The sequence below is a fragment of the Hyperolius riggenbachi genome, chromosome 3 (genome assembly GCF_040937935.1).
Source record: "Hyperolius riggenbachi isolate aHypRig1 chromosome 3, aHypRig1.pri, whole genome shotgun sequence".
Taxonomy (NCBI): Eukaryota; Metazoa; Chordata; class Amphibia; order Anura; family Hyperoliidae; genus Hyperolius; species Hyperolius riggenbachi.
Window position 1 is genome coordinate 326933406 of NC_090648.1, and position 16021 is coordinate 326949426.

Genomic DNA, 16021 nt, shown 5'->3' on the forward strand with positions numbered 1-16021 from the left:
GAATCCCTGCCATGCACTAAGGAGGACCAACAGTCCAAAACAGGCTGTCTACATGTTGGGTTGATGTGGCTCTGTAAAATGTAAAGCTATAGGCTAGCTATACACCAGTGGTTCTGGATGTAAGCCTGCCTTCAGGGGCATAGATAATTTGCATATTCAGTAGTGGTGCATTGTGGGTAACCACAGTTAAACACTTAAATCTGAATTATTACAAATACCTTCTGTTTTAAGACGGAAAACCACACTAAGCATTGCTTTTTTTAGTAGGAGGGCTTTTCGGTCTCTTTTGGTCCCGTATATTTCCTAGTGGTTTTGGGTCACCCCAAGCTGCTTGAGTATTCTGTTAAACTTCCTGTGCAAATACTGATAGATGCCCTCACCAAACATACCAAAGGGAATGCTTGGTGTGTCTGCAACCTTCTGAAAGCCTTGGGCATTGACAATCAGGTAGAGTAAAGGTGTCCTTTGATCACACCTACTGATTTTAATTTTTTTTCTATTTAGCACTTATATATTACTGTTTCCACAGCACTTTACACTGTAGATAGACTTGTCAAAAATTGTCCCTCAGAGGAGCTTTCAATCCAATCTCTGCATAGTCATGTGTCCATCAACCAACTCAAGCACTCGAAGAACATACAAACTCCGTGCAGATAGTGCCCAGAGACTCAGTGCTGCAGGGTAAGGATGGTATCCATTATGCCATCATACTGCACACAGTACCCACAGCATTTACCTAGAAGGCTATGCAGCAGCTTTCAAGGGTTACTTTGAAGAACTTATAGGTGTTTGTAGTTATAAGCCAAATAATTGTTCTTATTTTATGACTTTAAGCTTACTTTAAAGTAAAATGATACATGTTGCACAATGTTAAAGCACTTTGAGGTGTAAAAATTATAATACACACCTTTGGGACTCCTTTTTAAAAGAATATGCTTTTTGAATCTCTTATCTGCCTGCTTTGTTGGCTTCCGATCAAATCGAGCCCACAAATATGGAGTGTCTGGAGTAAAAAAAAAATGCACTGAAAGTGAAAATAATAAATACAGATAGAGCTTTCAATTTAAAAGTAGAATTTTGACAAAAATTGAAATTCGGGCACAAAAGTTATGATAACTAAGTTTGGGATATACTTGCCATATAAGACTACCCCTCTTTTTCACCCTGGAAACACCCTTTGCAGTTAACATGATACACCCCTGTAAACACCCTCGGCACTTCAAAATGACACATACTGGCAGAGCTGTCATCCCTACACATTAGCTATTACACATACCGATGCTGGAGCCATTGGGGAAAGAAAAATCAGTTTACAGTCAAAGTTTCCAGCACAACCATTAGCATTATTCTAGCAGCCACTGGCGTGAGTAGCAGAGCAGCTTTCTGATTCTGTGTCACATGACTGGTGCGCTCCAACACAATTACGCCAAGTGAGTTCTTCCTCTGGCAATCTCCATCGTGAACGCATACGTCATCGGTCATCGGTCATCGGTCATGTGATCCCCGAACCAGGAAGCTGCTGTGTTACCCGCGCGAGCGCCTGCTCACATGATGTTAATGGTGCAGGAAGCTTTGGCTAAAGGATTTTTCGTTCGCAACCTCCCCCCGCTGCTGCAGCAATAGGTATGTAAAATCCGTATTCCAGCATCCATCAGGTTGGAGTGACACCCGGCGTATAAGACGACCCCCGACTGTTCAGAAGATTTTAAGGGGCTGAAAAGTCATCTTGTACGCTGGAATATACGGTCATTTTGTTTGGTAAAATACTGCATTCTGTAATTTACAGGTTTTTTTTTTCCAAATTTACAAAAGATTTTCTGCATGAGGCAGAAGTTCGGTAATTTACCAAACAAACATGCCTCCATTCACTAAGCCTGGCTCGGTAAGTGTCAAAGTGTGTAGCAGGGCAGGCAGGGTATGAGTCTGGGTTTTCTGTCCAGTGCATCCTGTCATCCCTTTAGATGTGCTACAGCCACCAACTCTTCTGTAAAAAAAGTATACAGATTTCCACATCTAAAGGGATGCAGAAAAGCCTCTTAAAAAGTCACCTTCCACCTTCCTGTAGCATCGAATCAGAGTGAAAAGCAGTGCTGTGTGGCGCGTCCTTATTGACTGCCTGGCTCTCCCTAAGGGCTGTCTGTCTAATCTACCGCACAGAGAGAGCATGGAAAGAGCGAGCTATCGGCTGGTAACAGCTGGTGCAAAATACTGAATGATTTTACCTGGTTTATTAAATGCGTAAATCTTTGTGAATTGCAATTTCTTGACATTTCTTGAGGCAATTACCGCACAAGTTGGTAATTTTACCTCACTGCCCGGTATTTATTTATTTTTTTTTTTTTTTAAGTGAGGTAACAAGTTTAGTAAATTGGAATTTCGGAAAGTGATTGGTAAAATCAGCGGTTTTCAGCATTACCGAATGCGGGAATGCTTAGTGAATGCTGCCCATTGTTTATATTTTGGATAGAACTATACTGAATACATAGGCCTCAATTCACGGAGCATTATCAAACGTTTATCAAACACTTTATCAAACGTTTGATAATTTACCTCATGAGTAAAATCTCATTTTAAATTCACTAAGGTGTTATACATTTATTGAATGTTTTACCGATAAAACGTTCAACACATATATAACACCTTAGTGAGATTTTACCCATGAGGTAAATTATCAAACGTTTGATAAATTGTTTGATAAACGTTTGATAATGCTCCGTGAATTGAGGCCAGTGTATACATGTGATTTTATCCTTATTTGTCAACTTAACTTTTGTTCTCATGTCTTAATTCAGGTAATACCTGAAAGTAAAAAGTTAGCGTGTTAGGGAGCGCTTTTCTGCATATGTTTATCCATAGTCACTATTATTAACCTGAAGAAGTGGGTGAATCCCAAAAAACACATAAGATGTGTACTTGTCGAATCTAGCCCTGCAAATGCCTAAGTGCCAGCCGCATGAATCATCCATGCTCATAGAAGCTATGTGGTGAACATGCTTTCTAGGAAAAGAAAAGCTGTCAGAGGATGGAAATTTAAAAAAAAAAAAAAAATCTGCGTTAATGGAAAGTGTTTCTTGAATGAAAAAAAATTAAATAAAAGATGTGAGGAGTGAAAGGAAAAAAAAAAGTGTAAAATCAGCATAGTATTACCTTTGTGACTGGCAACATAACAGCATGTACCGTCTATTTTCTCAGTAGGCAATGCATTATGAATATCTGCATTCAGTGCCAATGGATTAAGAGTTTCTGAAGCCACAACTTTAAAGGTCTGAAAAAATAAATTATTTGAGTAAGTTCAACAGAAATGCAGGGATGCCAGAAATTCATTATATATAGCACAAGTTGAAATGGATGTTTAGGAAATTAACTGCTTCTGGACCGTGTTGGCCGAAATCTAAGTCCTGCAGGTGGCTGCGTGGCTCTGACAGGACGTAGATTTCAACCATGTGCTCCCGCCGCTACAGTCGATCACGCCGCTCTGCACCCACCGCAGGCCTCTTTGTCTGCTTTCTCTATGATGGCAGAGCTCTGTGAGCCGGTCAGGAGCCGCTTTCATTGGCTCCTGACCACATGAACACTGAGCCAATCAAATTGGCTCACATTGATGGACAGGGTCAGGAGCCAATGAAAGCGGCTCCTGGCTGGCTCACAAAGCTCTGCCATCATAGAGAAGGCAGAGAGGGGGACCGGCAGCAATGGGAGAGCAGCGGGAACGGCAAGAGCGGCGGGTATGTGCGGTGATGCGGCGGGAGGTGCCATTTTGTGGTACCAGCAGTCTGTGGTCCTTAAAGAGACACTGAAGCGAAAAAAAAATGATGATATTATGATTTGTATGTGTAGTACAGCTAAGAAATAAAACATTAAGATCAGATACATCAGTCTAATTGTTTCCAGTACAGGAAGAGTTGAGAAACTCCAGTTGTTATCTCTATGCAAACAAGCCATTAAGCTCTCCGACTCTCTGAAAGACTCATTTTGAATGCTGAGTGTTGTGTAATCTGCACATATTATAGAGTGATGCAATGTTAGAAAAAACACTATATACCTGAAAATAAAAGTATGAGAATATTTTCTTTGCTGCTAATCTTCTAGTAATTATTCATAGTACACAACCAATTCACTATATCATATATTTTTTTTCGCTTCAGTGTCTCTTTAAGGGGCCAGAGACTGCTGGTATGCAAGGGGTTAAAAAACAAAACGTGTATAACAATTATAATTTTAACTGTTAGTAGACAAAGCGACCCAAGAGGAAAAAAAAAGTTAGTAACAACAAACATGTGACTTAAAAAAAATAGCAATATAATAAGTCATGTAAATATCTTGCAATATCTGTCTGCTCAGGTGAAATCCTTGCCACAATTCCTCATAACCTGGTAAATAGTCCCTTGTACATCAAGGTGTCTCTTAAGCAGAAGCCACAGACTTTAAAGAGGAACTGCAGTGAAAATAACGTAATGCAGTGTTTCTCAAACCTGTCCTTGTGACTCCCCAACAATGTATGTTTTGCAGGCAACCTCCCCTATGCACAGGTGAGGTAATTAATGTCTCAGCTACATGGAATCCACCTAGCTGAGACACCAAATACCCCACCGATGCATAAGTGAAGTTGTCTGCAAAACATACACCATTGGGGAGTCACGAGGAAAGGTTTGAGAAACACTGACTTAATGAAAAAAAAGTGCTTACTTTTTAGAACAAATATTTATAAATGATTTAGTCAGTGTTTGCCAAGATTTTTACAAGATTGTAAAATCTTTCCTCTCCCTGATTTACATTCTGACATTTGACATTTATCACATGGTGACATTTTTACTGCTGGCAGGTGATGTCTGTGGAAAGAGATGATTCATTTTTGGAAACAGCTGTTATTTCCCACAATGCAACAAGGCTCCCACAGTGTGATGTCAGCACCCTGGTCCTGACATCACACTGTGGGAGGGGTTTCACCACAATATCAGCCATACAGAGCCCCCTGATGATCCGTTTGAGAAAAGGAATAGATTCCTCATGGGAAAGGGGGCATCAGCTACTGATTGGGATAGAGTTAAATTCTTGGTTACAGTTTCTCTTTAAATTTGATTCAACCCTTTTAACAGAAAATTGATTTCAAGTTCTGCAGGCCGGTTTATTTAAAAAAAAAAATTAATTTCTTATTTGACATATTCCATCACTACTTAAGCACTACACCTTGTGTAACTCATTCAATCACTCGTTCCAGTGATGATCTCCATGGCGGCATAATGTTACACACTGATACGTGACAATGTGACAGCATGTCCCATTACTCTGCCACTGCTATGGAGATCGCTGCTGGAGTAATTTGGAGAGTGCCTTGTTTTGTTGCGTGCTGCAAGCAACTTTGAAAAGACGGTGGGAGGTAGAGGATGGGAGGGGAGGAATCGGGCCCTCTAGCGACAAGCAGGCTTCATAGCTGCTGTGGGCTGAATCCGGCCCATGGGCCATAGCTTTTCATAAAATGAAATCACACACAACTATGGCAATTTGGCAATTCAAATTTCTATGCTCCATTCGTTTTAATCAAAAGATCTAATTGTGCAGTGAACAAAAAAGAGAAGCAATGGCTTAAAGTGGAGCTGAACTTTTGCTCAGGACAGAAGGAAAACATAGAGAAATGCTCATTGTATGTATTTAGAACGTTTAGCCTGTTTACTTGCCCTTCATTTCTGTCTAATCACAAGTTGTAATTTGATCCCTCCTGTGTCACATGACTGCCTATGGCAGATAAGCCCATTTGAAAGTACAGGCTATAAACAATATGTCTACTTCCATGAATCAGGAAGTAGAAACTGTGCAGACTTATTTTAGGATTTGTATGAGCTGTAACAAAAATGTTTTTTTTGTTAAAGGTTATTATGCTGTTGTGTATATTTTAGAGCAGTTCTGAGTTCTGGTCCAAATAAAAAAGGGATGCAGAAAAGCCTCTTAATCAGCCTGCTGTATGTGTGGCCACCATAAACATTCAATTTCAAGCACCATAAAATGAACGAGTCAACTAGAAAGCATTCCCACTGTCACACGCGGGCACCAAAATCCCATCTGGCACGACTATTGTAACATTTCTGGATTCATTGTGAATTAAAGTTTGGAGAATAGATTATGGTAAACACTAAACTATTCTCATCTGAACATTTGCCATTGTTCACCCGACAAGCAGATAGTGGTCATACATATGGGCCCTTTTTCACTAAGAAGCGCAATCGCATTTCTTTGTATTTTGCACTACCATGATTCTGACTCAAACTATCGGGTGTACAACGTGACTGCAGTTTGTTTGAATATGCGATTTTCCTGCGCTCCTATACAAAGTATAGGAGCTCAATCACCCAAACACTACAACAGGAAGGCGATAGCAATCATGAGGAAATTGCATTGCAAACGGATCGCACTAATGGAAACGTTCACCGCGGTTTCCATTGGTTTGACCGTACCTAGCATTTTGCAATTCACAATCGGATGAACAATTAGTCTGAAAAATCTAGTAAAACATGAAAATAAATGAAAGATCATGGTCGGCTCCACTAAGGCCCCATTAACACTTAATCAGTTGGTATGAGTTGGTACGTGTTTTTTCTATAGCAGTGCATTGGGAAGAAGATTTCAGTTAAAATGCGTTAGAGAAACTCCGACCAAGAATTGAACTTTATCCCAATCAGTAGCTGATACCCCCTTTTACATGAGAAATCCATTGCTTTTCACAAACAGACCATCAGGGGGCGCTGTATGACTGATACTGTGGGGAAACCCCTCCCACAAGAAGCTCTGAGTACCGAGGTACTTGTGGCAGTTTCCTGTCTGTGAATCCTGTTACATTGTGGGAAATAGCTGTTTACAGCTGTTCCCAACTGCCAAAACAGCAAGGAGAAGCTACATTATCTGCCCACAGTAAAAATGTCACCGTGTAATAAATGTCAGAATGTAAATAGGGGAGAGGAAAGATTTTACAATGGGCACACACTGACTAAATCATTTATACATAATTATTGTAAAAATGAAGCACTTTTTTTATTACATTATTTTCACTGGAGTTCCTCTTTAAGTGTGAACTGTGCTATAGGAAATCATGGGCATTATCTTCAAAATCAGTTTTCTTTCCGTTATAACTGAGAGCAACTGATTAAGTGTAAGGGCCTTTTTCCACTAGCCTGCGATTTGCTTCTGATCGCAAATCGCAAGGTACATTAAACTAATGGAAACTGCAGCAGCAATTTCCATTAGTGCGATCCGATTGCGATGCGATTTTGGTTAAAGCGCAATTGTCGTCCTGCCGCGTTTTGCATGCGATTGAGCTGGACTATGAGTATAGTAGCTCAATCGCAATCGCATGGTGTAATCGCAATCGTGATCGCATTTCATAGTGGAAAAGAGCCATAAAAGGGGCCTGATTGTGATCTAATCTATCATGGCTGATTAAAAATATCCTTTATCAAATGCTTTAAATTAAAACTGTGTACACACAATACAAGGTTCTTCACCAAGGAGGACAATTGGGGTGGGTACGGCAATCCTGATGTATCACTGCAGAATGTGGAGTGGCAGATTATCTTGACTGATTGCGGGCCCAGCCTATTGTTCTCCTCCTTACCCCCCCATCCATTGCCATCATCCCCAATGCCATCATCATCCCTACAACCCCCTACAGTGACAGAATGCACCACCAGCCTCAAGGCCAGAAACGCACCTGTGCAGAACTGTCACACAAGGGAGCATGTCCAGATCCCTGTGGGTGAAAATAACTGAATGTGTTTCTACTTAGCTTTAGGGTTAGTTCTCAGTGCTCAGCTGCATTGCAGAGTAAATCTGCATGTCAACCCACTGCCCATACAATTCTATGGACATTACAGTACTGCGTCACGTAATTCTAACTCGCTGCATACAGGCTTTGTATTAAAGTCTATGTCCAGTCTCCATTGCAGTTCACACACATTATAATGCGTGCGTGCGTTATGCAACTGACCACTATAAATCCAGCCTGAGCCTTAGTATCTGACTGAAATCGCACTTTGTGGTACAGTACAATCTCGTTATAATAAACTCGGGTACAGTTAACATACGGGTATAGTAAACTACCTCTCCAGGTCCCAGCCAATCTCCATTATAAGTCTATGGGAGCAATGCCTGGTATAGTACACTCAGATAAAATAAATCTTCTGTTAAAGTAAAAATGTTTTTAGCCCCTACATGGCGCTGACTCTAGATATAGTAAAAAGTGGGCAGTGCATGCTTCATATGTCAGTGTGAAACCCATGGTCTGCTGCTCTCTTTAGGCAGGTGCTGCAAGGCTCGTTCCCATGGAGATATCGGAGCTGCTCACAGGAAGCGAGTGGCTGCCTCTATTCAATGACAGCTGAAATTTTTAAGGAGCCCTGGATACTGTACTAATCTAATCATTAGATCATCTTCTAATTCAAATTTGAAGAAAAAAAAAAATAGCTCCGGTATGGCTACTGTAATAATATGTTGTGCCAATTCAATCTGTTAACTGTTAATTTGCCATATATTCTATAAAGGGCACCTGTAGACTAATTTCACACTATGGGCCATATGCAATTCACAAACTCAACAGAGATAAGCGCTGGCGAGTTATTAACTTAGGCACCCCTTCCCCAATTGCCAATATCAACCCCTGGGAAGTGATGCTTCCCATCAAGCATAGGCAAGGAGTTTTTGCTTGCTCAGAGCAGATGAAAAGCCTCTATCACCTATGTCCCGACTTGTAGATGCATCTGGGACGAAGCAGGTTGTTAAGCGCCGCTATAGCAGCAAAGCTTATAGTGTGCAGGGCACGTAAGCATAATTCTGGCGAACGTCAGACCCCAGAATACATTTTACTCCGATTTGCAACGACTCAGAGGGAGAAACGCCGCCAGGGAATTGAGCAGCAGCAGGGTGAGCCGTCATTTGTCTCACCCTGCGCCCAGCTCACCAATGGCGTAATAATGCATACGCATCTGGGAGCCTCCTTTAGTAAGGATACTCCAGATGCGTGCATTTTAAATGGGTAAAGGAAGTGGTTTTTGACTCTACTTATTTACTGTAAAATATATAGTTTCTCGCCTGTCCACTGCCAAGACCAACCATTGCTCCTCCACTGCTCACCGGGAAAACTGCCACATACCACTCTTCCTTCTATCGGCTCTCCAGCGCTACATTGCTCAGGGAGCCCCAGCAAAAGCATCTGTGAGCCTCCCACCAGGGCTCCCCATTAGTCTTGAGTTTTATTTAATGAGAATACTCCCCAAAGGGGGTTTTGACTGGTCCTCTAAACTGACCAATGAAAATCCTCCTCAGGGAGGATTCTTGTAGGCTACAACTCAAGACCAACTGGTAGCCCCCAATAGTGTAGCCATAGGGCCGACACAAGAAGCTGTGTGCCGCTGTTTCTCATGGAAGGCAATGGAAGAGTGATGGCCAGCGATGGGGAGGAACCATCAATCAACAATTAAAGGCAAAGAAGTAAAAGAAAAAAAGAAAAGAAAAACGGAATAGAGAAGACCCCTCATAAAGTTTAATATTCTACTATTTTACATTAAATAGGTATAAGGCCAAATGTAACCCTCTATACCTATTTATCTGTAAGTGGCAGGACATCAGGGGGTCTGCTTATTTAAGAGGGCTCCCAGATTTCACATAACCTCCCCAAGACATATGCACCTCCTCCTAGGTATTGGAGGTGGAGGAAGAGCCCCTTATCCATAATATGGACAGCGTTGTAGGCGAGGTGGAAAATTTGCCAACACTTGCTAGTATGGCGGAGCCTCATGCAGGTTGACTCAGCCATCCTGCATGATTGAGGAACTATCACCAATGCTGCCTATGTCTGTTACAATCATGTTATCTCTGGGTTACCATAGCTGTTCAGCAGCTGGATACAATTAGGCGCTAGTCGACTTTAGGGGACCAGCCAGGAAACTTTATAGGAAAATTCAGCTAACATCATTGGGTGGTCAGCGCCCTCCCGAACTGCTAGGTTTCATGTAAACGGGGAGACTGTAGGAGGCGCCCTTGTTGTTAGTTTTATGGTGTTCTATAAGGTGTGGTATATAATAATGACATAGATCGCTTACCTTATGAAACGACACTTCACTCACGGCATAAACCGCTTCATCAGGTCTATATATGGTGCTGATAGTTGATGTGGAAGGACTGGGCGCCCAGTCCTTCCACATCAACTATCAGCACCATATATAGACCTGATGAAGCGGGTTATGCCGTGAAACGAATTGTCCAGAGTGCATTCTACCAATAAATGTTTTTCATCATCCCTGAGTGAACTGTCGTTTCATAAGGTAGGCGATCTATGTCATTATTATATACCGCACCTTATACAACACCATAAAACTAACAACAAGGGCATCTCCTACAGTCTCCCCATTTACGTATAGCATCCCACATGGTGGGATTGTTATTTTTACCACAATTTTGTGGTAAAAAAAAAAAACTTTTTCCAAAGGAGCTGCGACCATCTATCCTAAAGACCGAGTGGGGACAGGACTTCCCCACACGCCTACTTGAGTGGTTGCCTATCAGCAACCCACACTTGTGAGTAATATTTCATCTTTTTCTATACTGGTTTACTAAGGGAATACACTATAGGGGCTCCCGGTGTCTCTGTGTTTTTTTTTCGTTTCTTGTCTATCACAGCTCCCATAGGTTTCATGTAGGTAGTATACTATGCCCACACTATTTGGCCAATCACAATGCTTTGGGCTGTAAGAGCGTACTGTGATAGAATTGTTCCCGATGTTTCCGGGTGGGTCCCCTAAACTAGACTAGCACCCAGGGCCGGCCTTAGGTTTCACAGCGCCCTGAGCGAAACCTGATTTTTGCGCCCCCCCCCCCCCCCCCCCCCTCATCATCCTTTTTCATCCCACACACACAGACAGGTCCATGTGCAATTCACCTTTTCTCCTGAGATATCTCCTAGGACAGTGGTTCCCACCCTTTTTGATGTTGTGACACAGATGGTCAGATCTCCGTGACACGGCACATATGTATAATAGAAAAAATACTATTAACCACAAATGGATGGAAAGAGAGCAATTATCCTGAAATTAAAAATGAAGGCTAGAACCTTTCAGGAATATTACTAAAAACAATCAGTGGGACAGTTAGCTGCCCCCCCCCCCCCTTCCATTTAGAATGATAGCACAGCACTGACAATTTGCACCACGCATTATAGCCGCAGTGCGCCTACCCAAAAAATGCCCTCAGACATACAGGTATACTAAACTACCCTCAGACTCAGTATATACTCATGAGATCCTATACTGGGGGCACCTATACCTGACTACCTAGTCAGGTATAGGTGCCCCCAGTATAGGATCTCATGAGTAGTCAATATAGGTTGCCAAGCATAGGTGCCCCCAGTATAGGAAGTCAGTTGAAGGTCTCCATCCCCCTCATAGATAGCCAGGTGTAGGTGCCTCCAGTATAGTTAGCCAGGTATAGGTGCCCCCAGTATAGGAAATCTGGTGTAGGTGCCCTCAGTATAGGCAACTAGCTATAGGCGCCCCTTTGGAAGCCGACGCCCTGAGCGGCCGCTCCGGTCAAAGGCCGGTGTTGTGTCTGATTACGCTGCCTGTGGATTTGCGCTGCCCCGCATGCGCAGTAGGAGACTGTGCGGCCACATTTCCTATAGAATGATGCTGCTGGAGGTAAAATACTAAATATCTCTGCTCCCACACCTCTTACACTCCCCAAATTTTCAGGGTAGAGAGGGGACCCCCCGAACTACCTCTATACCAAATTGCAGCCCCCGAGACCCGCTGGTTCCCGAGATAGATTTTTCTAATCTACCTCCTGAACCAGCGGGTCTTGGGGGCTGCAATTTGGCATAAAGGTCGTTCGGGGGGTCCCCTCCCTACCCTCAAAATTTGGGGAGTGCAAGAGGTGTGGGAGCGGAGATATTTCGTATTTTATCTCCAGCAGCATCATTACCTTCACACTGAGCATGCGTGCTACTTAGTGTGGAAGGGAGCTTCCGGGCAGCGCAATCAGACATTACACCGGCTATGCTAGCACCCACCATTCAATAATACAATTGAATGGCTTTTTTTTATCCCAGCAGTTTGCTTGTGCGCCTTCATTTTTAATTACTTTTAAAAATAATACAAAATAAAAAAATACTGTGTTAAATGCAAGAAAAAGTAAAATTATTACACAGAGCAGGAGAACCGCATTACTTGCACTATAATATATTATGATTTTATAAACTGGTAAAGAACTTCTAAAATATTGTTCTTATGGTTTTTTTGCAGCTTCCTGCTGAATATACATTACTGAACTCACAAGAAGCTGTACAGCTCAATGAGAAAAGGTTTCTACTTATGCAGGTGTGCAGTGATACGGCTCGCTCATGTCACGTTATCACTGTCACCCTCCTTGCACCAGGCTCAGGCAGCACATGTCACGTTATCACTGCTACCCCTCATTGCACCAGGCTGGCTCAGGCATTGCTGGACGCTGGTGTCCGCGCAGAGAGAAGCGCTGCAGCTGGCTTTGGTCACCTGATGCTCCCGCTTGGAGGAGGGCTCATCCTTCACCTCAGTGAGAAAGACACACGGGATCTTCTGTTGCACTGCGCCTGCCATCTAGTCCCATCACACGCATCCCATCCAAACACTTCCGCCTACCACACCCGCCCCCCGTAACGCAGGCCAATCACAACTGCGCTAGTCCTCAAAGTAGCCAGGCCGTCCTTAAAGCATGACGGGACTTGTAGTTTTGTGATAACGGTGCGCATGCTGAATGTTATTTTTATTTACAATTAAGTATCGTGCTTAGCCATTCATCAGAAGCGTTTGCGACGGCTAACTCGTTACTCGTATTAATAAAATTAGTTGAGTATGCGGGTTACTCTACTCACGCAATTGACAACCACGGTTACATTTTACCTTTTTCTTCTTGTTACTTTGTTGAATGTTTAGAGGTTAACTTGAGTCCCACCACTTCCTGCGAGGACTGTTGTTCACTTCCACACAAGACAAGTGCAACATAATAATTATACTCCTAAGAGCTAAAAATTGGAGGGGAATATTATATTACTAGTGACCTTAGCCCATTTAAAAACGGGCTCTAGGTCTGTCATCGCAGCCACATGCGCGCACCCACCCACCGTGTGCGCACTCGCCCGCCACCCCCCAGGCCCATCCTGCTCCTGTCCCAGGCTGTCCCTACGGCACATGTGCAGTAGCGCAAACGCAGGGACACACAGGGACAGGACGCAGAGACAGGGCTTTATTATAGAGAATGTATTACTGTATATATTTATATTAGATCTTTGAAAACAAGATCGTATATATATATATATATATATATATATATATATATATATATATATATATATATATATATATATATAATCTTTGAAAACAAGATAACTGTACTAACAACATGACATATACAGTGGTTTGCAAAAGTATTTGGCCCCCTTGAAGTTTTCCACATTTTATCATATTACTGCCACAAACATGAATCAATTTTATTGGATTCCACGTGAAAGACCAATACAAAGTGCTGTACACGTGAGAAGTGGAACGAAAATCATACAGGATTCCAATTTTTTTTTTTTACAAATAAATAACTGCAATGTGGGGTGTGCGTAATTATTCAGCCCCCTTTGGTCTGAGTGCAGTCAGTTGCCCATAGATATTGCCTGATGAGTGCTAATGGCTAAATAGAGGGCACCTGTGTGTAATCTAATGTCAGTACAAATACAGCTGCTCTGTGACAGCCTCAGAGGTTGTCTAAGGCTACTTTCCCACCAGGACGTTGCATTTTAGGGGACATTATGGTCGCATAACGTGCCCCTAACGCAACGCCTGGTGGTGTTGGATGTGGAGTGAGCCGCGTTGTGCAGCTCGCTCTGGCATCTGTGATGCGTACTTTGTGACGCATGCGGCATCACATGGTCCCGCCAGCCAATTGCCGCACAAAGCGGCTGCTCCAGGAAGTAAACACTGCACGTCACAAAGTGCAGTGAATATTAATTAGCCATATGCCTGGCCACTCTCCCCTCCCCAACATTACTGAGCATGTGCAAGCAGTTTAACGCGGCTTAGCCGCCTATAACGTACTGCATGCAGTACTTTCTCTTAACGTCTATTGTTACAATGTAACGCAACGTGGGCACTGTGAACAGCCCATTGATTTTTCATTACTGTGCGGTGGACTGCGTTACAGGATGCTCTAACGTGCGCCTGTAACGTCCCACTGTTAAAGCAGCCTAAGAGAATATTGGGAGCAACAACACCATGAAGTCCAAAGAACATACCAGACAGGTCAGGGATACAGTTATTGAGAAATTTAAAACAGGCTTAGGCTACAAAAAGATTTCCAAAGCCTTGAACATCCCACGGAGCACTGTTCAAGCGATCATTCAGAAATGGAAGGAGTATGGCACAACTGTAAACCTACCAAGACAAGGCCGTCCACCTAAACTCACAGGCCAAACAAGGAGAGTGCTGATCAGAAATGCAGTCAAGAAGCCCATGGTGACTCTGGACGAGCTGCAGAGATCTACAGCTCAGGTGGGAGACTCTGTCCATAGGACAACTATTAGTCATGCACTGTACAAAGTTGGCCTTTATGGAAGAGTGGCAAGAAAAAAAGCCATTGTTAACAGAAAAGCATAAGAAGTCCCGTTTGCAGTTTGCCACAAGCCATGTAGGGGGCACAGCAAACGTGGAAGAAGGTGCTCTGGTCAGATGAGACCAAAATGGATCTTTTTGGCCAAAATGCAAAACGCTATGTGTGGCAGAAAACTAACACTGCACATCACTCTGAATACACCATCCCCACTGTCAAATATGGTGGTGGCAGCATCATGCTCTGGGGGTGCTTCTCTTCACCAGGGACAGGGAAGCTTGTCAGAGTTGATGGAAAGATGGATGGAGCCAAATACAGGGCAATCTTGGAAGAAAACCTCTTGGAGTCTGCAAAAGACTTGAGACTGGGCGGAGGTTCACCTTCCAGCAGGACAACGACCTTAAACATAAAGCCAGGGCAACAATGGAATGGTTTAAAACAAAACATATCCATGTGTTAGAATGGCCCAGTCAAAGTTCAGATCTAAATCCAATCGAGAATCTGTGGCAAGATCTGAAAAATGCTGTTCACAAACGCTGTCCATCTAATCTGACTGAGCTGGAGCTGTTTTGCAAAGAAGAATGGGCAAGGATTTCAGTCTCTAGATGTGTAAAGCTGGTAGAGACATACCCTAAAAGACGCACACCCCACTTTGCAGTTATTTTTTTTTTTAAATGTATGGAATCATGTAAGATTTTCGTTCCACTTCTCACGTCTACACCACTTTGTATTGGTCTTTCACTTTTTAAGATATTCCACAGTTTTAGTTTATGTTTAACTGTTTTATTGTTTTTGCTCAATGACACATTCATTGAAGTATGGCAGAGATAAAAATCTATGAACGTTTGACCCTTTTTATCTCTTTCCTGCACTCAGAAGCCATTTTTTGCTAGGAAAGCATTTTATAGTTGGAATTTCTTATCAGTGAGGATCACACTGTAGTTACTTCCTGTCTGAGTCAGGACTGAGTCAGCCACTTACATACCTGATATTCAACGCTCTCAGGCAGAGAAAGAAAAAAAAAGGAACACTGCATAGTTATTTGTGTGCTTGGCACTGTACATACGCATGTCTATCTCATCATGTCACCTCTGGTATCCTTTAATGCAGAGCAGGTTTTATCATTACAAGTTAGGAGGCAGAGACCCGCCTGGCAGCTGCAGCGAATAGAGGATGGACTGGACAGGAGACACGATGCTTGTAATGGTAAAATCTGCTCGCTCTCTACACTGATTAAGCACATCTGCTGCGCTACTCTGCCTTGGCAAAGGAGAGGGCAATATGAGGGAGGGAGGAAAGAAAACAAGTCCCGCTCCCTGTCTGCATCCCTTCTCCATCTGCAAAGCTTCCTCATGTCTCCTCTGCCCTACCTTTGTGTTACCCCTTCTAAGATCACACCCAGAGCATTCAGCAC

At 42.8% G+C, this 16021-nt stretch overlaps 1 protein-coding gene across 1 annotated transcript in view; it reads right to left on the bottom strand.

The window, feature by feature from the left end:
- Positions 1-12654, bottom strand: part of RLIG1 (RNA 5'-phosphate and 3'-OH ligase 1) — a 37420-nt gene extending 24766 nt beyond the window's left edge. Inside the window, exons 1-3 of the mRNA XM_068276843.1 lie at positions 12528-12654; positions 3148-3265; positions 908-1003 (exon numbers count right to left, since the gene is read on the bottom strand). Of these exons, the coding sequence (XP_068132944.1) occupies positions 908-1003; positions 3148-3265; positions 12528-12611 (298 nt within the window). The 5' untranslated portion in view covers positions 12612-12654. The remainder of the gene's footprint in view (positions 1-907; positions 1004-3147; positions 3266-12527) is intronic.
- Positions 12655-16021: the final 3367 nt, after the last annotated feature.